At 42.3% G+C, this 21,538-nt stretch overlaps 1 protein-coding gene across 2 annotated transcripts; it reads left to right on the top strand.

The window, feature by feature from the left end:
- The first annotated feature begins 1,747 nt into the window (after positions 1–1,747).
- Positions 1,748–18,461, top strand: DDX20 (DEAD-box helicase 20). 2 transcript variants are annotated; one of them, XM_043460328.1, is made up of 12 exons: positions 1,772–2,002; positions 7,674–8,022; positions 8,704–8,798; positions 9,500–9,668; positions 10,249–10,363; positions 10,482–10,624; positions 10,765–10,903; positions 11,002–11,060; positions 12,369–12,451; positions 12,781–12,886; positions 13,007–13,108; positions 16,931–18,461. In XM_043460328.1, the coding sequence occupies exons 2-12, from the start codon at positions 7,722–7,724 to the stop codon at positions 18,094–18,096; spliced, it is 2,478 nt and encodes an 825-aa protein (XP_043316263.1). In that variant the 5' UTR covers positions 1,772–2,002; positions 7,674–7,721; the 3' UTR covers positions 18,097–18,461. The 2 variants fall into 2 exon arrangements, with proteins under 2 accessions (XP_043316264.1, XP_043316263.1); XM_043460329.1 differs by lacking the exons at positions 7,674–8,022; positions 8,704–8,798; positions 9,500–9,668; ... (6 more) ...; positions 13,007–13,108; positions 16,931–18,461 and adding exons at positions 2,245–2,328; positions 3,579–3,630; positions 4,704–4,950 and having other exon boundaries at positions 1,748–2,002.
- Positions 18,462–21,538: the final 3,077 nt, after the last annotated feature.

Below are 21,538 nucleotides of genomic sequence, written 5' to 3'. Positions count from 1 at the left end.
TGATGAACTCAGGAGGCTGGTGATAATTTGTTGGAGTACCTTTGACCTATCTGCCCACCTGCTCTTTGCTTTTTCAGGTCAAGAGTGGTGATGAAAATCATGTGATAAAGGGAAGAGCACAGTGAGGCCATATCTGGTGTGGCCCATACACACTCCCCCCTAGTGGGTACTATTTCCAGTTGTCTGTCCTCATCAAGCAAATGGTACCACCTTGTGCCCTCTCTCTCCTCCAGTTTCCTTTACGGTGGCAGTGGTTGAAAGTCTGCTCCTCTCTCCACTTCCCTCTGTCCTTTGTTCTCCCTGTCCCAGGTTCTAATCATTAACTTGTGTGTGATGAGCCTGCTTTGCAGGAGGTAGGGATCCACGGCATCTATGGTAATCACTATGCACCATCTTTGCCAGCATCCCCATCCCCTGAAAACAGATTGGAGAGGGGCGCAGGTGTCAATAAACAAATCATTGGGGTGCATCGGAAGTGAGAACAGGACATCCTGGCTGAGGCATTACTTGGTTCGCAGTAGCTCTGGGTAACCATGCGTGTACGTGAGTGTGTGTGACTCCCACACTCTGAAATGAGCTCTCACCCACTGGTGAGTGGAAAATTAGCTTTGGCAGGTGAGGAACTGGGTGACAGTTGAGGAAGCCAGCAGGGTATCAGTGTTATCCGTTTCCTATCGCTGTGTGCTAGTGTTGCTAATATTGTATTTCCCACTCCCTGCCCCCCAACTTGTAATGAAGGTGGAATGGAAAGGACTCAGAAGGGCTTGGGCTGGTGGGAGAGTGATATGAACACCTTAGGATGGCCTGGTGACCTTTGAAAGCCGGCTGTGTGCTTTGCAGGTGGGCTGCACCAAGCCAGGTGGGGACTGGCATTTTCCTGATGGCCCATGTGTGGTTTATGTTTCTCTGGTGGGTGGGAGAAAAGCTGGTGGTTCAGGGACTGAGTCCTGGGAAATTCTGCCATATGGCATATGTTGGGGCCGAGCGGGCCAGGACGGGCAGGCGGGAGACCTGGGATCCTTGGACTGGATCTGCTGCCTGTCTCTGCCTACTAGTTGGCTCTGTAATCCCCCTCAGCCTGAGTTTCACTGGCTACAAAGTGAGGAAAGTAATCTCACTCTGTCTGCTTGTTGTGCAGATAAAGTGGGTAGAGGCCCTTTGAAATGTCAAGAACGCTGTTCCAAATGTGAGGCCTGACTGCCGAGGGAATTCGCAGAGCCTCCTGGGAGGCAGCTGTTTGCCGGTGCGTCACTTACGCAGCTTGTGCTCAGACAGGTACTTCAGCCTCTCACATCCATAAATCTCATCTCCTATCTATAGTCAGCAAATAAGGGAAAGGACAGGCCTTGCTCTGCTACCATCTGATGTTCTTCCCAGCCACGGCCTTCCCTGCCCCCACCGGAGGCGATGATTCCCCTGCCCTCCCTCATCTGCTCCCGGCCTGTCAGTTTAATTTAACAACATTGCAGGAGAGGTTTGATTTAATCAAACCAGTTGCTGTATCCACTCTGCTCAGAGGTCCCTCAGTGTCACCACTGAGGCTCAGATTAGACGCTGACAATTACTTCTTCTTCTTTGGTTATGGCCTCCCCCTCCCTTTCTCTCCCTGGGGAGAACAAGGAGGCAGATCAGTCTCCTGGGACCTAAGAATAGAAGCGGGAAGATCAAAGGAGGGAAGCGCACTGGCCTCAGAGCCCCTCTCGTGCCTTACATGGCCTTGTTTAAGGCTGAGCAACAGCCCGAGGGGTGGCGGGGAGCAGAGAATGTGAGCAGAGCTGCTTGGAAAGGCTCAGGGCTGCCTGAGGACAGAGCTGACCCATCCTCAGTGCCATCTAGGATGGCCTCGGAGATAAAACCAAGCTCCCTTATTGTCAGGCAACTGGATGGAGGGCGGGCCGAAGAGAGAAGGGACGGTCTGCACACTCCAGACCATGAGAATTTATTTCCAGTTTCTCAGCCTGGATTCTGGGGTCTCCGGAGCTGGGAAACAGCAGTATAAAAGGTGAGGCTCCAGCCATCTGAGTTTTTGTGACTCTGTCCTTAGCATGAAAGCAGCAGTGACAGGAGAAGGCTGTGTGGACGTGGGGTACCTGTGGTGTGTGGGGGCGTGTTGTGTACCTGAGTGTCTGTGGCAGGGGAGTCAGGCAGGGGGGCCCTGGTGCAAATAGTTCAGGTTTAGGGAGTTTAGAATTGTGGAACAAATTGCTTTTGCCACTTAACTCTTGCCTTTCCCTCCTTCTCCAGGAAGCAGGTGCTCAGCACCTCTTGCTCTCTTGAGCAGCTCATTGAAGAGAAACAAAGGCACCTTGGAGGGGACCTCTCTTGGGGGTGATGAAAATCTTTTTTCCCTTCTGCTCATTTGTGTCACATTCTCCCATCGGGCCGGGCGACTGACAGGTGCACCCTTCCCCAGGCCCCTTTCAGAGTCCCCTCCCTGCCGTTTGTGTCTCACCCAGATATCCAGCAGACGCCGCCTTTACAGGAGCTGAATATGATTAGTAGAAACCCTTCCTGACAGCTCCAAAGAGAAGCCCTCAAATGCATATTCTATTGAGTGCATCTCATTGCTGCTGACAGTCGCTTTATCAATTAAATTCCACCTTCCCAGTCTTCAGAGACGCCACCAACCTCCCTACCTAATAAATCACAGACCCCAGTTATTGTTAAATGTCCCATCAGTCTCTAATAAACCCCTTGCCAACAGGGGCAGGTTATTTATTATGCTGCCTGGACAAGAATGAATTGGGCCCCGTTCTCAGAAGAGCAAACGTGACGCCTTTCTCCCTAAAGACTGAGGCTGTGGTATTAAATGGGGCAATTCATCAATGTGGGCCTTGAGCAGAGGGGAGTCTGGTCGAGAGAGAGAGAGAGAGAGAGAGAGAGAAAGAGAAAGAGGATGGCCTGGGGTCCTTTACTGAAAGCCAGTGAGACAGGTCCCCGTGGTGGGAGGTGGCTGTGAAGAGAGTGGGCACCCGGGCCTTTGCTGCTTCTCCCCTGCTCCTCATACCTGTCTGAAAATACTAAGGGTATGGTCACCCCACAGGCCAAGGGGCACATGTGAAAATAGTTATTCTCCACGTCAAAAGTTTGCTACGTAGGATCCAACAAGGTCATGAAACAAAAATTCTGTCCAGAAGGCCAGATATTGTTACTTAACAAATTTGACATAACTTAAGTTTATGGATGGTACTGGTCCACTGAGTCGATGAGCTGAAGAATACAGGAGGAAAGTTTCCCTTTGCCTGGAAGAGAGAACCAGAAAACACGTGCTCAGTCACTGTTTGTGGGCTAAGCAGCTCAGAGGTAAGCGCTGACACTCAGAAAGTGGTGTTTAACACCTAAAAGACCCTGTTAGGTGTGAGAAACAGTGTGTAAAGTGGGCCTTGTAGTTACTACCTCGTTAGATCCCAAACTGAGAGGATGCTCAATGGTCTGCAAGTGACAGTCCAAACTCCTCAGCTTTGTCATCTGTGAAGCCCTAGCCTATATTTCCAATTGTATTTCTCTCTACTGTGACCTAACACTATCCCATTTTGGGCAAGCATAACCCATTAATTTGATATTCCTTGTGGTGGCAGGCAAGGCCCTCCACTCTACAGGACCAATACATCTCTGCAACCTTGTTTCCTGGTAATTGCTGCCATACTTGCCTCCATTCAGACTGAAGCTCATACCTTCCCTAACTGCTGTGGTTTCTCACGCTTCCACGCCTTTGCACAAACTGCTCCTTCTGCCCAGAATATCTTTCTACGCTGTCTGCCTGGAAAGCTTTCTTTCCACCCCCACTGCCTGACTGAACTCCTTATCTATCCTCCAGGATCAGCTCAGAAAATCAGCTCCCAGTGCTTCAGGGGACTAGGACTTTTGTCTCCTGGTGCTGCTGTCACGGCAGAAGGGCTCGACTCCAGGGAGTAGGAGAAGAATGATCTGGGCATGAAGGTTTTCTTCTAGTTCTATACATGCTTTAAACCACTTTGATTTGAGGTGGGGGGAGAAGGGCATAGAGAAAAAAGCTGCTGGTCTCTGAATACCAAAAGCTGTTTTTCTCCATTTCTCAGAAGTTCTCACTGTCTCCCACATGACAGCCACACTTTGAGCAGCTGAGGCTCTGAAAAATGTCAGTGCTGCATATGCTTGTATAGCACCTAGTGCTACTTGTATATTTCTCCTTGGCCAGTGCTGTCTGTCTGCACGTATCTTTCTGCTTGAGGGCAAGTGCTCTGTTTATTTTGTCCCATCTTTGTATCTCCAGCATTTGGCTGATTTGTATTAGGCATTTAGATTTCTGTTGCAAGAATGAATAGAGATGTTTGCAGATTGAATGAAAATAATAAGGTTGCCTACCCTTTGTTGCTCTGAGGATCAAATGAGAAAAAGTGGCTATAAAAATCAGTTCTTGAAATATACACATTACTGTGTGTAAAACAGTTAGTGGGAAGTTGCTGCGTAACAAGGGAGCTCGGCCCAGCGCTCTGTGATGGCCTAGAGGGATGGAATGGGGTAGAAGGGTGGGGGGGAGGTTCAAGAGGGAGGGGATATGTGTATGCTTATGGCTGATTCACATTGTTGTATGGCAGAAGCCAACACAACATTGTAAAGCAATTATCCTCCAATTAAAAATAAATCTAAGGACTTCCCTGGTGGGACAGTGGAGAGGAATCTGCCTACCGATGCAGGTGACATGGATTCAACCCCTGGTCCAGGAACATTCCACGTACTGTGGAACAACTAATCCTCTGCACCACGAGTATTGAGCCTGCGGTCTACAGTTGCTCCTACTGATCCCCTGTGCTGCCAGTACTGTGCGCCCTAAGCCTGTGCTCTGCAACAAGAGAAGCCACAGCGATGAGAAACCTATGCACTGCAGCTAGAGAAACCCCCTTGCGCAAAGTGCCAGTGGAACAAATAATAAATAAATTAAATAAATGCTATAAAAATAAAAAAAAAAAACCTTAGTTCCTTCCTTTTGTCCCACATATTCCCACGGATTCTCACACCCAGGTGGGCCACGCTCCTGTCTTTATTTACATTATTTACCTTTCCTCCGGGTGCAGAAACTTCCACTGTGAAATGATTGTCTGGGACTGTTTGAACCTGAAAATCCATTCTGAGTTGATATCTTACTCCCACTTCTTCAGTTCACAGGAATCTATCCCTCCACTAGCTTCCAGGTATATAAAATAAGGAAAGACTTTCCAGGTAGACAAAACAGCATAAAAGGAGGCTGGGGTCCCATTGTGATTTTATCCTGGGAGAGGCCAGGAGGTGGACAACAGTCCAACATTTTTCTGTGTATGTTACTCTCATACCTCCTGATTATTAAATGGTCTCTTACCTTTGTGTTTTATTTTTATGGCACTAAACATTATGAACAACAGCATTATTACAATTTTTTAACTACTGAAGAAAAAATTGTATTGATTTGTTTTTAGCTATAGCAATATAATTTATGCCTAGTAATATAACTGCAATATTTGTGTCCATAAGACTTTGTAAACAACAAATGTAATGACAGAATACCTATAAAACTATAAATGTTCTTTTCTGGAAAAATAATCTTTATATTTCTTTTGGGATGACAGCTAAGTTCTTCATCGGTGATTGGTGTGAGTTCTACACCGCTGCTGCTGAGCATGAAAATTCAGCTTAGATTTTTGAGCAGGAAAAGTTCTGCCATTCAGTATTTATTAGGTCCACCAAGGGCCTGGTGCTGGACTGGAGAGCCTAGGGTAAGAAAAAATTTCCATCCTTGAGAAACTTATAGTTTAGTGTGAAGGACAGATATGTAAATAAGTAAACAGAACAAGGTAAGCACTAGACTGGAATCACTTATAGTGAGAAGTGGGACCCTGGGATGGGAAATAAAAAAGGTGGTCAAAAGGAGTAGGATCAGAAGCTGGACCCAAACAACCTAAGATATCTACTGAAGAAAGGTCACTCCAGTGCCTGTGGGGTAGGTGGCTGGGAGAAAGAAGAAACTCTGAGCAAGGGCACCGTTCAGGAGGCTGTTGCAATAGGATGATAAAGGGACCTAAAATAGGACACATACTATGGAGACTGGAGAAGAGATATGGATGAGATATTTGGAGGCAAAATTACCTGCCCTTGTAACTGTTAGAAAGGGGAGGGACTTCCCTGGTGGTCCAGGGGTTAGGATTTGCCACTTTCACTGCTGGCCTAGTATTCAAGGGGTTCACTCCCTGGTTGATCCCGCAAGTTGCACCATGTGGTCAAGAAAAAAAAAAGAAAAAAAGAAAGGGGAGGTATAGTGCAGGGTTGAGTCAAGAATAATTGCCAGGTTTGGGATTCAAGGATTAGGTGAATGAAAGAGGTAGGGTACTAAGAGGAAGTCTGAAACCTTTACTACTCACTCCCAACAGGCCCCATTCTTTCATAGGAACAGTTAATACTTTCTCAGTGTTTTATAAATTTCTAAGAAAAATGCATCTGAGGACCCCTTCCCAGTGAGGTTACCAAGCCAAAGTCGTCCTACCTCTTTTGGAATCTGAATCATCACTGTGCGTGTGTGTGAGAGAGACAGAAAGAGAAGGGAAGTGTGAACTGGTGAGAGATAATGACCAGAATTATGATATCAGGACAAAGGCAAAAGTTGGGGTTAGATGCAGAATTATCTTTAGATTTGGAATTGTAAGATTAGGTTCCAGAAACACTTACATTTGGAGTTATGATTCAGACTTTGTTATAGAAACTCATTTGTTCAATAAATACTGGGCATTGCTTTTTTCCGACAAGGAATATTGACAAGAACAAGAGAGAATAAATCTCTGTCCTCATAGAGTGGGGGAGACAGACAATAAACATGATTTCAGCTAGTGATAAGTACCATGAAGAAAAGTAAACCAGAACAAGGGAATAAAGTGATGAGAAAAGCTGGGGAGCTGCCAGGATGAGGGAGCTATCTCAGGCTGTTCAGGAAAGTCCTCTTTGAAAACGTGATATGTGAGCTGAGACCTAAAGTTGTCGTTCTTGAGATGGTGGTGGGGAGGGATAGGAGCAACACACAGAAAACGTTAAATTTGAGCTGTTAGACATCGAAGCGGAGGTGTTGAGATGGAGGTACAAGTGTGGAGATACGAATGTGGGAATGTCAGTGCAGTTGCTGGTTCCTATCCGATTTCTTTTATCAGGGCTAACCGTGTGCCAGGCACTGTGGTAGGGGCTGGCGACACAAAGAGGAAACCACAAAGACAGATACTATGCAACGTGGTCAATCGTCTCGCTGTACTCTGGGCGTTCTCCGAGAGCGCAGGGCAAGTCGGCGAGTTGGGGCGGGACACAGTGGGGATCGGGAGGGGGGCGACCGCGGAGGCAGGGCCCGGAGGCGGGGAGCTTGACGCACAGGGCGCATCACAAAGACAGCGTTGTGAGGCAGCCAACGCCGGGCGCTGGGCGGGGCGGACCCGCCCACAGAGGGCCTTGGGGCGAGGCGGTGCTCCCACCTTTAACCCGCGGCGCCCTCTACAGGTCGCAGGCGGCGACACGCTGGTAGCCTCTGCTTTCCTCTCCTCCCTTTTCCCGCCATCCTCTGGTCACATTTTTTTTGTTGTTGTAGCTGTTTCCGAGTCTTCAACTTCCCCTCCTCTTCCAGGCCTGGCGTGTCACTGTCTTCACGGGAAGACTGCCAATAAAGTTTTCCCTCTTCTCGCTCTCAGGCTCCCAGCCTCGCCCCAAGTACCGCGAGATCCGGCGGCGCGGCTACCATGGCGGCGGCGTTTGAAGACCCGGCTGCCTTAGCGACCGTGGAGACCGCTATGTCAGCGGAGCGTGCGGCCGCGCAGTTCTCGGCCCCGGAGCCAGCCCCCCGGCCGGTGCGGAGCCTGCGGACGGCTCACGACATCAGCGGCCCGCGGACCCGTACTGGGGATGTGCTGCTAGCGGAGCCGGCAGACTTCGAGTCGCTGCTGCTGTCGCGCCCGGTACTTGAGGGCCTGCGGGCGGTTGGCTTCGAGCGGCCGTCGCCCGTGCAGCTGAAGGCCATCCCGCTTGGGCGATGTGGACTCGGTGAGGCAGGGGGCACTGGAGGGGCCAGGAGGGCCGGCGGTGGGGCTGCGGGGGTGGGGGGGTGGGGTGCGGGTCGAGACTTGGCGAGGGCCGGGAAAGGCCCAGGGCGGCTGCCTGCAGGGGCACGACAACCGCATTCCGCGAGCCTCTATTTCCTACATTGTCGAACGGAGGCGCAGTACTGAATTTGGAGATATTTAAGGTCCATTCCACTCTGACAAGTGGTTCTATGTTTGAGAAAAGTAAAAAGTAATAAGGATCTCGGATGAGATCATCTGGATTAGGGTAGGCCCTAAATCCAGTGACAAGAGTCTTTATAACAGAGAAAGAGAAGAAAGCCAGAGATTGGAGTTACACAGCTCCGCGCCAAGAAATGTCTGAGCCATCAGAAGCTGGAAGAGACAGGGAAGAATTGTATTGATAACCATAGAGCCTTTGGAGGGAATGTGACCCTACGATACTTTGATTTCATACTTCAAACTTCTGGTTCTTAAGCCTAAAGAAGAAAAGAAACGGTGGGGGTTCAGGGAGGAGGCCTGTTTCTGGATATGGCTTCATGCTTTTTTAAGAGTTAAGGGTAAAAACCAAAGTGTCAACGATGTGATCTCTCTGGAGACCCTTCTAGTTCTGGGATTGGTACCTAAGTTTCTTCAGTCCTAGCTAACTTTTTTTCCTTCTCAGATTTAATTGTTCAGGCTAAGTCTGGAACTGGGAAAACCTGTGTCTTCTCCACCATTGCTTTGGACTCTCTTGTTCTTGAGAACCTAAGTACCCAGGTGAGTTTAGCTCAGATGACCCAAAGGAGTCATGTGGATTTTACTACACGTCAGATGAAATACCAGTGGCTCCTCAGAGATAGAAGTGAAGTTGGTGAATGATTCCCTTGAGGCATGACAAGTATACAGGGAAAGTAGACATTGAGGCTATTGTGTGGTGGTGGTATGGATGGGATAGTGACGAAATAGAAGTTCAGAGATTTCTGTTATTACTACATGTTAAATAAACCTGCCATGTGTGTCATTTTTGTCATTTCTTGAGAATACAGATAGGGATTTTTTTACGCTTTTATTTGCTCACCAGATTATGGTGAGGTTTAGTATTTTGCCTGATTGGTGGTAATGAGGTGCTTGGCTGTTGTTGGTAACTAAGTGGTTCTTACAGTGAATGTATTATACTGATCTCCCATTTTCTAGATTCTCTCAGAGTATGTCTAAGATGGCCTTACCCAAATTAACAGGAGATTTGGATTTGGGGATCATTTCTTCGACAAAGATTTGTTAAAGATAACATGATTTGCCCATGTTATCTATAAACAATTATGCCAGGCACTGGGGATATCTTTTTGATATATATATTTATATATTTATAATGCTGACTTGTTAAAGGTGTATTTTATGTTTTTTATATTTATATATATATATATATTTATAATGCTGACTTGTTAAAGGTGTATTTTATGTTTTGCGTTTTTTTTTAGATTTTGATCTTGGCTCCCACAAGAGAAATTGCTGTACAGATACATTCTGTTATCACAGCCATTGGAATAAAAATGGAAGGGTTAGAGTGTCATGTGTTTATTGGAGGGACTCCATTATCACAAGACAAAACCAGACTGAAAAAGTGTCATATTGCTGTTGGTTCTCCTGGTAAGACATCAGCACCGTTTAATTACTGGGCGTTTAAGTAACTGAGCACTTTTATATGGCAGTCTGTGATAACTATGGCAGTTATTTTGAGTGTTAAAGATGAAGAACGTTAGTGAGATATAAACACATAACTGGATTACCAACAGAATTTGTAAAGTCTCCATTCCTAAGGATGTTTAAGAACAAGTATGGGATTGGCTTTTGAAAAGAAGAGTATTGAGATGACTTTCAGGAGGCCCTAAAGCCAAGGATTGGGATTATTCTTTGCTTCCGTATTGTCTTTCAGTCATGAATCACTCAGAATCACAATCTAGCATTCAGTGCCTTACAGCTCTTAACAGGAATAGTGTTTATTTTCCATACATATTGGTGATGAAATGTGAGGGAAAAACAACAGATTTAGGCAAGGTCAGAACTCAAGATTTCTAATTTGTGGTTTAGTGTGTAAATAGAGAATAGTGAGGGTTGGCTCAGATCAGCAGTTCCACCTGTTAAGTAGAGTGATAAAATCGGCTCAAATGCCACAAATTGGTGCATTATCGATATTTGAATATGTTTTGTTTTGTTTTCTGGAATTTAGGCAGAATTAAACAACTGATAGAACTGGACTACTTGAATACAGGCAGTATACGTCTCTTTATTCTTGATGAAGCAGATAAGCTTTTAGAAGAAGGCAGCTTCCAGGAACAAATAAAGTAAGGAAAATAAGTAACGACTATTTAAATGGTGCTCCAAAGTGTCTGTCTTTGGCTTTTCTAAGTGGTAATTACCATCTGAATAGTTTTCAGAGTGTGTTTTTCTTTTATTTTGCAGTTGGATTTATTCTTCCTTGCCTGCAAGTAAACAGATGTTGGCAGTGTCAGCTACTTACCCTGAATTTTTGGCTAATGCTTTGACAAAGTACATGAGGGAGCCCACTTTTGTAAGACTAAATTCCAGTGATCCAAGTCTAGTAGGTGTGTATAGATATTGGATTTGTTACTTACTGGGTTTGTTCACAATATTCTGGAGCTTTCTTTCGTTTAGTTGTCTATTGCTTTCATATTTGCTTTATTTAGCAAATAGGTTTGTTTTAACAGAAGACTCTTCTTTATAGGTTTGAAGCAGTATTATAAGATTGTCAATTCATACCCTTTGGCCCATAAGATTTTTGAGGAAAAGACTCAACATTTACAGGAACTTTTCAGCAAAATTCCATTTAATCAAGCCTTAGTCTTTTCTAACTTACACAGCAGGTACTGTACCTTAAAAGTCATCTGGGGAACTTATGAAATACAAGGATAGGTGTGGGCAATATTTGTAAAATTATAACCCTCTGTGTTATTTTTCATAGAGCACAACACTTGGCTGATATCCTTTCTTCTAAAGGCTTTCCTGCCGAGTGCATTTCAGGTAACTTCACCTCTTAACTTTAATCTTTATTGAGTATCCTGATTTGAAGCTTCTCCAATGTCAGGAGAGATACCACTTCATAAGTTGACTTGTTAATGTGGGATTATACTGAATCTTTAGAGTAAAAGGAATTTCAGGTTTATTTTCACTGAGATTTGGTTATACCAATATCCTTGTTTTTTTAATAAGTAACATGGTTTATAATATAATATTAGAAAACTTGAGTTATATCCACAAATAACTAATTTTATAAAAACAAAGTCTTTTTTTTGTCTTAAGATAATTATTTTAAAATTGCTAAGAATTGCTGACTAAATTGACTTTTATGGTCTCTTGGAAGGCAAAACCGATTGATTTTTCATTTATTTATTTATGACTGTGGTGGGTCTTCATTGCTGTGAAGGCTTTTTCTCTAGTTTCAGTGATTGGGCTTTTCATTACAGTGGCTTCTCTTGTTGTGGAACATGGACTCTAGGCTCGCAGGCTTCAGTAGTTGCAGCTCCTGGGCTCACAGGTTCAGTAGTTTTGATGCATGGGTTTAGTAGCTGCATAGCATGAAAGATCTTTCCAAACCAGGGATTGAATCCGTGTCTCCTGCAGGCAGATTCTTTATCACTGAGCTACTACCAAGGAAGACTCAGAACTGATTGATTTTTGACACAAAGCTGAGTTATTACTGCTGACCTAGGAATGGAAGATTTAAAGGAATTTTTGATCAATGAGAGCCTTTTTAGAGTTTTGGTTGCTATCTCAGCTTAGTTTTTAACCTGTTAGCATAAGCTTGTTTGGTGATGATATATCCCATGGACCAATATTTGGACTGTAGATGACACTTCAATACCAAATTGATAAGCAGCTGATTAAGGAAATTTTAGTTTGCTAAGAATTGTTAAACCTTATATGTAACTTTTAGATATAATGTTATATCTGCAGGCATAGCCTAAGTCACCATTTAAAACAATTTTGAGGGACTTCCCTGGTGGTCCAGTGGTTAAGACTCTGTGTTCCCACTGCAGCGGGGCATGAGTTTAATCTCTGGTTGGAGAACTAAGATCCCCACATACTGCAGCTCGGCCAAAAAATAAAAATAAGAAAAAAATTAAAATTGAATTTTGAGTTGATTGCCTAACTATATTTTAAAAGATTCTGACTTTAGGTCTTAACCTAGATTTCCATATAATGACAGAATTAACTTTGGTTGTTACATTTTTAAACTGTTAAGACTGGGTATTACTATTTTTGCTTTTTGTGGATTTGACAAATGTATATTAGCTTGTTTTATGTGACTTTATTTCTGGATCTTTTTAGGCAACATGAATCAGAATCAGCGTCTTGATGCTATGGCTAAACTGAAGCAGTTTCATTGCAGAGTCCTCATTTCCACAGATTTGGTAAATTTCCTGTTCAGTTTGGGTGACTAATCCATCTGGACATATGTTCTGTTATCAAATGCACAGATTTCAACTATTATTTTAGGTGGGTGTATCTGACAGGAATACCAGAAGATAATCATATTTCCAGTGCTGGGGAATATGTTTTCTTAAAAATGTCTTTTGTGTTTTTATCTTTATTCTTGAAGTCAGTTATTCATTAGAAACAAATTTTCCTTTGCTCCTAAATATCCTCCTGTTCTTAATTTGGCTCTTGGTTATACTAGAATAATAGTGTGTCCATGCAGTAGTTACTGCAAACAAGCAATTGTTTTTTTCTTCAATTCAAGACTTCCCGTGGAATTGATGCTGAGAAGGTGAACCTAGTTGTAAACCTGGATGTACCATTGGATTGGGAGACATATATGCATCGGATTGGCAGAGCTGGCCGTTTCGGTAAAAAGAAAAAAGTTGGGATGCTTTCTTTAAGGGGAGGAAGCTGTAATGTGGCAAGTGGACTTGGAGTGTCATTTATATGAAACTGACTTACTACTTAACATTCCTTCGGTGCTTTAGGTACTTTGGGACTGACAGTAACCTACTGCTGCAGGGGAGAAGAAGAAAATATGATGATGAAAATTGCCCAGAAATGTAATATCAATCTTCTGCCTTTACCAGGTATTTTTTATCTGTTTCATTTGCTGTTGAAATAATAATGGTAATGACGATAGGCCTAATAAAAATAATAGCAAACATAGAGTATTTATGATGTGTTGTGTAGTGTTCTAAGTATTTATAAGTATTTATGTGTGGTAACTCATTTAATGCTCACCACAATCCTTTGAGTTATGTGCTATTATTATCTACCTTTTGTAGAAGAGGATACTGAGACAGAGAGGTTAACTATTTGCCTAAGGTCTTACAGTTAATAAGTAGCAGGGAGAAAATTGTAAGCTAACAATATATTTTTCACACATGAAAAGTGAAAAATATATTTCTGTTGTATTAACTCCATATTTTACTTTGTAGCTTTCAAATTTGATTTTATTCTTTTATATCAAGGATGTATCTTACCTTTTATGTTGCGATAAAGATAATTCTTGTCATGTTCTCCTTTGTTATTATGAGGAAGTATCTTTAATTTGAACACTGTTCTGAAAATGTTTAAGTATTTTCTTTTGATTTTAATGAATCATTTATCAAGCTGCCTTTTAAAAGTGCTGTCTTGGAAACAATGCATGTTTTGAAACTATTAATGATTTCTTGAAAACTTTTTTAAAAACCGTAAACTCTTGTGTGGAAATATGATTTATATGCTGTACAGCTGATCCTTGAACAACATGGGAGTTAGAGGCGCCGAGCCTCCATGCAGCATAGGTCCCTGTGTGACTCAGAGGCAGCCCTCCGTATCTGCGTTTCCACAGTCACCGATTCGGCCAGCAGCAGGCTGTGTGGTGCTGTCATACGTATGGGACCTTCAAGCCCTCAGTCCAGACCTGTGTTATTCAAAGGTCAACTCTGTATGTTAATGTGTGCATATTAGTGTGTTCAGTTCAGTTGCTCAGTCATGTCCGACTCTGTGACCCCATGGACTGCAGCACCCCAGGCCTCCCTATCCATCACCAACTCCTGGAGTTTACTAAAACTCATGTCCATTGAGTCAGTGATGCCATCCAGCCATCTCATCCTCTGTCATCCCCTTCTCCTCCCACCTTCAATCTTTCCCAGCATCAGGGTCTTCAAATGAGTCAGTTCTTTGCATCAAGTGGCCAAAGTATTGGAGTTTCAGCCTCAGCATCAGTCCTTGCAGTGAATATTCAGGACTGATCTCCTTTAGGATGGACTGGTTGGATCTCCTTGCAGTCCAAGGGACTCTCAAGAGTCTTCTCCAACATCACAGTTCAAAAGCATCAATTCTTTGGTGCTCAGCCTTCTTACAGTCCAACTCTCACTTCCATACATGACTACTGGAAAAACCATAGCCTTGACCAGGTGGACCTTTGTTGGCAAAGTAATGCCTCTGCTTTTTAACATGCTGTCTAGGTTGGTTATAGCTTTTCTTCCAAGGAGCAAGTGTCTTTTAATTTCATGGCTGTAGTCGCCATCTGCAGTGATTTTGGAGCCCAAAAAAATAAAGGCAGCCACTGTTTCCACTGTTTCTCCATCTATTTTCCATGAAGTGATGAGACCAGATGCCATGATCTTAGTTTTCTGAATGTTGAGCTTTAAGCCAACTTTTTCACTCTCCTCTTTCACTTTCATCAAGAGGCTCTTTGCTTTCTGCCATAAGGGTGGTGTCATCTGCATATCTGAGGTTATTGATATTTCTCCCGGCAGTATTGATTCCAGCTTGTGCTTCATCCAGCCCAGCATTTCTCATGATGAACTCTGCATATAAGTTAAATAACCAGGGTAACAATATACAGCCTTGACGTACTCCTTGTCCTATTTGGAACCAGTCTGTTGTTCCATGTCCAGTTCTAACTGTTGCTTCCTGACCTGCATACAGATTTCTCAAGAGACAGGTCATATATATATATATATATAAATGCACACACACACCAATCAGTTCAGTCGCTCAGTCATGTCCAACTCTGCGATCCCATGGATTGCAGCACGCCAGGCTTCCCTATCTATCACTAACTCCAGAAGCTTACTCAAAGTCATGTCCATTGCGCCAGTGATGCCATCCAACCATCTCATCCTCTGTCGTCCCCTTCTCCTCCATACGTTATATAGATACATAGCTATATACATATATAGATATTGTATAGTTATATAAACATATACTTATACCTACATGATTTTCTAGAAAATGGGATATGTTATTGAATAAATAGAGCAATGAATATTTACCAATATATTTCATTCCTTTAGTAATTTTTACAAAGCTAGATTAAGCACAGGTCTGGGAGTACTGTGAGTTTTAGTAGTTCTGGCTTTGTGATAACTCATTTTATGATCTTTTTACAGATTTTTTAAATTGCTCTAAGCTTATGTCCTGGTTTACAAAGTGTTTTTAGAGTAGATGGTCTTTAGGTTCTCTGAGACTATATTTGGTTAATTCTCTCTATAAGTCTATTGATAATCTTTATAATTATAAATACAGAAAAAAATTGAAAATTGACATATGAGGGGTAGGCCTTGTGGTAGGATTCAGTATCATAACATCTAGTGATAAAAAAAAGTTTTTGGTTACTGGAAAATGACATGTATTTGGATCTTTATGAAGTGTTAACAGAGCCCTGAAATTGCAAGAAAATGATACTCATGGTGTTAGATCTATATTGGACTAGACACTTGTGTGACCACAGACTGTTCAGGTGAGTAGCCTGGAGCAGGATTAAGAGGGAAACTGACCTGAATGATAGATCTCTGCAAGCAAGAGATATCATCTTAGTAGGAATCTGAGTTTAGTCAGAGTTTCTAATCAACGAAAAATCAAGAGCCTCAGCTAAAGAATCCAGATCTGAGGGAATGAGTAGTGGGTACACGTACACAGACCCCTCATGGGAAGAGTTGACTCACTGGAAAAGACCCCAATGCTGGGAGGGATTGGGGGCAGGAGGAGAAGGGGATGACGGAGGATGAGATGGCAGGTTGGATGGCATCACCGACTCGATGGGCATGGGTTTGGGTAGACTCTGGGAGTTGGTGATGGACAGGGGGGCCTGGCGTGCTGTGATTCATGGGGTCGCAAAGAGTCAGACACGACTGAGCGACTGAACTGAACTGAACTGAACTGACACATACACGGAACAGCACCAGCAGTGACAGGTGAGATCTTCGTAAAGCTGAGGCTGTGTGTACTTGATCTAAGGTGAAAATTGGTCACACTTTGGAAAGACCTGAGTGCAGGTAGAAGCAAATTGTCATACCTGGCTGGGAGAGGAAATTCAGAGGGTTGGAGCCAGTAAATTTTTTTAGATTTACAAGTGACATTGATATTACAGATCTTTTCACAGTCATCTATCTGTCTTTTTTCCCCTGTGGAGATTTTTGCCCTCCACCATTGAGGGCATTGATTTTTCCCTGGTAGAATATAATATAGGGTGGCAGATTTACTTGGATGCAGAGGTGTGGTTGTAATATTTCCCAATTGGTAAGCTTTAGGGAGCATGATCTGTTTTCTGATACCTTTGTTTTGCTGCTATGAGTAGTGAGATCACAGGGAGGAGTTGGTGATAGGGAGATGACGAGGGGTAGGAAAACTGCTACAGAGGCACACCTCACTCCTAGAATCAGCTCTTTTCAGTGAGAGGTTAGAGGGTGATATTGCTTATGTGTATGGGATGGGTCTTGTGTATTTATCAGCAAAATTCTTTCCTGTGAGGATTACTTAGGTCTTTTAAAATACTAATATGTTAAGCTTCTTAGTATATTGTTAGTGTATTTTGTTTCTTAACCCTTTTGACCATGGAAAGCTTTATTAAACCATTCAGAAAATGCTGGTCTAAAGCAACTTGAGAATTTAATACTTTTAAAATTTCTTTTATGTAGATCCTATTCCTCCTGGTCTGATGGAAGAATGTTTGGACTGGGATGTGGAGGTTGAAGCTGCCGTGCATACATATGGTTTAGCAAGTGTACCTACCCAGCCTCTAAAAAAGCACATTCAAAAAATAGAGAGAACCTTTCAAACTCAGAAAGCTCATGGTAAACACATGGCTTCATCTAGAAATACTTCTGTATCTGCAGTATCAGTGAAATCAAAAAATAATACCAAACAAAAACTTCCTGTGAAAAGCCATTCAGAGTGTGGAATCGTAGAAAAAGCCATGTCACCAAAAGAACTGGGCTGTGCAGTACAGTTGGAAGAACAAATGAAGAATTCTGTTCAGACCTCTGTTGAAAACCCTACTAACATTCAGCACCAAGTCAAAGAAGCTTCTGTGTCACTCCCCAAAATTCCTTGTCTGTCTTCCTTTAAAATCCATTTGCCATGTATTTTGACTTTTGCAGAATTGGTGGAGGATTATGAACATTATATTAAAGAGGGTTTAGAGAAACCTGTGGAAATCATCAGACACTACACAGGTCTAGGGGATCAGTCTGTGAATCCTCAAAATGGTTTTGTGAAAAATAGAATTACTGAAGAGAGGGTGCAGATATTGGCAAGTAGCAGCCAATCTGGAGACTCTGAGAGTGACAGTGATTCTTCCAGCTCAAGGACTTCTTCCCAGAGCAAAGGACATAAGTCATACTTGGAAGTTGCTTCTGATACTCAGCTGAAAGACTCGGAATCTATTCCTGTGGATGGCCATATCTCTTTGGAACAGCCTCTGAATGGAAATGACACCCCTAGCCTAGTAGAGTATCAAGAATCAACTGAAATCCAAGTAAAGTCAAGGCATAAGGACGGAGCTAACCATAACCAGAGAGCTAAGCAGAGCCGAAGAAACCTTCCTAGGCGATCTTCCTATCGATTGCAGACAGAACCCCAGGGAGATGGTTGGTATGACTGCCATAGGGAAGCACATCCAGGTTTTTCTGATACGTATCAGGACTATGAGGAGTACTGGAGAGCTTACTACAGGGCATGGCAGGAATACTATGCTGCTGCTTCTCAGTCGTATTATTGGAATGCTCAGAGGCATCCAAGTTGGATGGCAGCCTATCAGATGAATGCTGTTTATCTACAAGAAATGATGCGTGGCAACCAGTGACAGTAGGCTGTCCCTCACACCATCTGGGCATATCAAGTGATTGCCATCCTCCTTGACCTATAGTGGAGTGGCATATAGTGGCACAATTTTTTGAGGAATTGGAGAAGTCTTGAGGCTTTCTGCTGGGACATATCTATTTTTCAGATTGTTTTGAACTAAATCAACCTGATATAGGTCAAGTGTATTATCTTTTTAAAGATCTTTTTAAAGAAATTCCCTGAATTAGATTCTTGAAAGAAAATTTGGGGGACGTAAAGCTGAAGTTCCAGGGTGCCATTTTCTATAAGCCGTTCTCAAAAGAAACACTGAAAAAGACTTATACCACTGTTTACTTTAAAATAAAAACCTTGAGATTTGAAAGGTAATGCTAGTTTATGTTGTGGAGTTCTTTCCAAAAGTCTCGGGCTGCATTTCCATAGAGGTGTGTTCTTAGAGAAATTTGTAGCATGGTAGATCAGAAAACTGCTGCTCCTTCTGGGAATAAACGTTGATTCAGACTTTCCCAAGGTCCTTGATTTGATGCTGTTTGCTTCCAGTAAAAAAAACTCAGCCAAGTGTGGTGACATGTTTATTGTTCATCTTTTGATGGTGTCTTGTTTTTAAGATTATGGAAGCTGTCTATGTTTTTTATATGCATTAAATAGCTAAGGATAAGTGGCTGTCTTTTTGTTTCTCAAGAAAAGGAGCAGCTCTTCATCTTTGTTGGTTTTTGGATCCTTTTATGAATCTGATGAAAGCTATAGATTTGTCCCAGAAAATTTTTCATTCTATAAACAAGAATTTGTTTTCAAAGGGTTCATAAACCCTTTGGAGCCCATCTCTGGGACCCAGATTAATAGCTGCCCTACTCTGCTAGTTAGTAGGCTAAGGGAAGTTTCTAGCATTTTTCTGAAATTCTGTGTCTATAAATTATGATTTGGAAAAATGTAGTTGGAAATTACATATTCTTTAATTTCTTTATAGCATTCCTTTTATGAATTCGTTTTTGGTTCCCAATCCTTTCTGTGAAAGGGATTTGTTGTGAGAGAACCACCTATGAATAGAAATACGTATTTACTTTTTAAAAGGGAAGCTCTCCTTTCCTGTGTACATACTTGTCTAGGCAGTATAAACATTTTCCCCCAGGGCTGTCGGCAAACATCTGCAGCCATTGTCATTAACTGTCCAACAGTCACATAACACTGCCCTAATGGTTTAACATAGATTCCTGTCATTTGGGTTGGGCAGTACTTACACATACCAGTACTGTACATGTATTACCAAGTTAGAGTGAATTAATACCGTAAATAGGAAATCCATAATTAGGTCCAGCGTGTCATTAAGATGACTTTAATTACACATTTAAGATCCTGTCATTGTTACATAATTGAGCTTAGCTCTTTTTTCTTTTTTTTTCTACTCTTTTCCCCCACAATACAGCCAAGTTCACAGTTTATCATTGCTAGGGGATTTTAATTAGGATACTTCTGTATCTTAATTAGAGATTAGAGTACCCATTAGTCTTGAAATTAATTGGATTCTTTTTTAGGGTTGTCTTTTTTGTGTTTGCTTTTTTTTTTTAAATAGGAAAATAAGCTGGAGGTAAGCATATACTGTAACACATGAAGATTCTAATTTCATTTTTCATAAGCATTTACCTTGGAGCATTTTAGTAGTTACCTTCCCAAATAAGGGGTGTAGTTATTGTGCTGGCTGTGGAAGGAATCTGCTGAAATTGTCAGTCTAGGTGCATATCCCCCTAATCTGTTAGGAACTGTAGGTAGGTTTTAGGCAGATTTACTTGAGACTTTTGTGGTGTAGTGGAAGGAGTGTTTGTCTTAGTTGACTCTCTACTACCTACTTTTTTACCTTATACTAGTCATTTAACCTCTCAAAGTCCAATAGTCTCACCGGTAAAAGGCAGTTAGACCAAAAGATTTTTAGGGTCCCTTTCAGCTCTAAGATTTAACTGATACATGACTAATAAGATAATTTCTAGAGAAAAGGAAAATCTTTTTATGAGTATAGAGAGCCTTTATACATTTACATAAATGAGGACTACTATGAATTGGTTTAATATCTGACTTCTAGAATATTAATACATAATATAGCTGTTCAAGTTAGACTTAAATTAAGCTAGCAGTATTAACATGTAGAGAAATGTTTGGGAAACCTGTTGCTTTGGATGATTCTGACTTAATGTAACTTTGGGTAATTAAAAGTAATCTTGAGTGTAAATATTGCAATAATAATTGCTAACCTTTTAAACCTAATCTAACCTTAAAAAGGGATCTTCCCTGTAGCCCAGACGGTAAAGAATCTGCCTGCAATGCAGGAGACCCTGGTTCGATCCCTAGGTTAGGAAGATCCTCTGGAGAAGGGAATGGCAACCCACTCCAGTATTCTTGTCTGGAGAATCGCATGGACAGAGGAGCCTGGCGAGCCACAGTCCATGGGGTCGCAAAGAGTCGGACATGACTGAGCGCTAACACAGTAACACTAACCTTCAAAAGGGCGTCCTTGGTGGCTCAGGCCATAAAGACTCCCTGCAATGTGGGAGACCCGGGTTCGATCCCTGGGTCAGGAAGATCCCCTGGAGAAGGGAATGGCAACCCATTCTAGTATTCTTGCCTTGAGAATTCCATGGACAAAGGAGGCTAGCAGGCTACAGTTCATGGGGTCACGAAGAGTTGGACATGACTAAGCTACTAACAGTAGTATCACTAACCTTAAAAAAAAATGGTTTAAAGGTAAGAGCCCTTAAACACTAAAAATAATTGAACAGAAACTATGATACTTAATGGATCAACTCGTATGAGTCAAGGGAGTAGTTTAAAGTCTTAGGTTTTTTCCTTCTCCCTCATAAATAACCCTATCTTAATCTTAAAAAATAAAATTATATTTTTGATAGTCATAACTGACATTGGAACTCCATTACTGGGTTGTTCTCTCATTTTGACAGAATATGTTTATTGTTTTGTGTCTCTGTGAACAAGCATGTATACCCCAGTTAACATTTAGTCCTTTTTTTCATGAAAAAGCACATATTGCTCACCATGCATTTGATTTCATTACTTTTCTCCAGATTATTTGAACTGTGGATCTGTAGTGACACCTAGTGGATGATAAAGCTATGAACATTAGTGATAGAAATGAATTTCACAGCCAACTCAGGGCCTTCTGGCATCACACATTTGCTTTAACCTTGCATTTTTTACATTTACTTTATATTTACACACAGCAAACCTTCATTTGCTTTAACCTTAAAATTTTCATCAATGGCTGTTGTGGGGAAATCAAAAGAATTCCCATTGTTCTTGCCACATTATGGTGAAATGTGAAAATGCCAGTTGCTCTCACTACCTAAACCAGAATTACTAAGAACAGATCTTCAAGGTATCTAATCCAATCCCCTCATTTTTAAGATGAGGAAACAAACTGAAGCCAAGAGAGAAGAGACTGG

This window comes from Cervus canadensis, chromosome 2 (assembly GCF_019320065.1).
Source record: "Cervus canadensis isolate Bull #8, Minnesota chromosome 2, ASM1932006v1, whole genome shotgun sequence".
Taxonomy (NCBI): domain Eukaryota; kingdom Metazoa; phylum Chordata; class Mammalia; order Artiodactyla; family Cervidae; genus Cervus; species Cervus canadensis.
The sequence above is the reverse complement of the archived record's forward strand: the minus strand, read 5'-3'. Positions and strand labels throughout refer to the sequence as shown.

Bases quoted from the DNA above. Each gene is read 5' to 3' on its own strand.
- DDX20 (XM_043460328.1), top strand. From the start codon at position 7,722: ATGGCGGCGGCGTTTGAAGACCCGGCTGCCTTAGCGACCGTGGAGACC. The intron at 9,669-10,248 runs GTAAGACATCAG...TCTGGAATTTAG, and splicing joins TATTGCTGTTGGTTCTCCTG to GCAGAATTAAACAACTGATA. The intron at 10,364-10,481 runs GTAAGGAAAATA...TTTATTTTGCAG, and splicing joins AGCTTCCAGGAACAAATAAA to TTGGATTTATTCTTCCTTGC.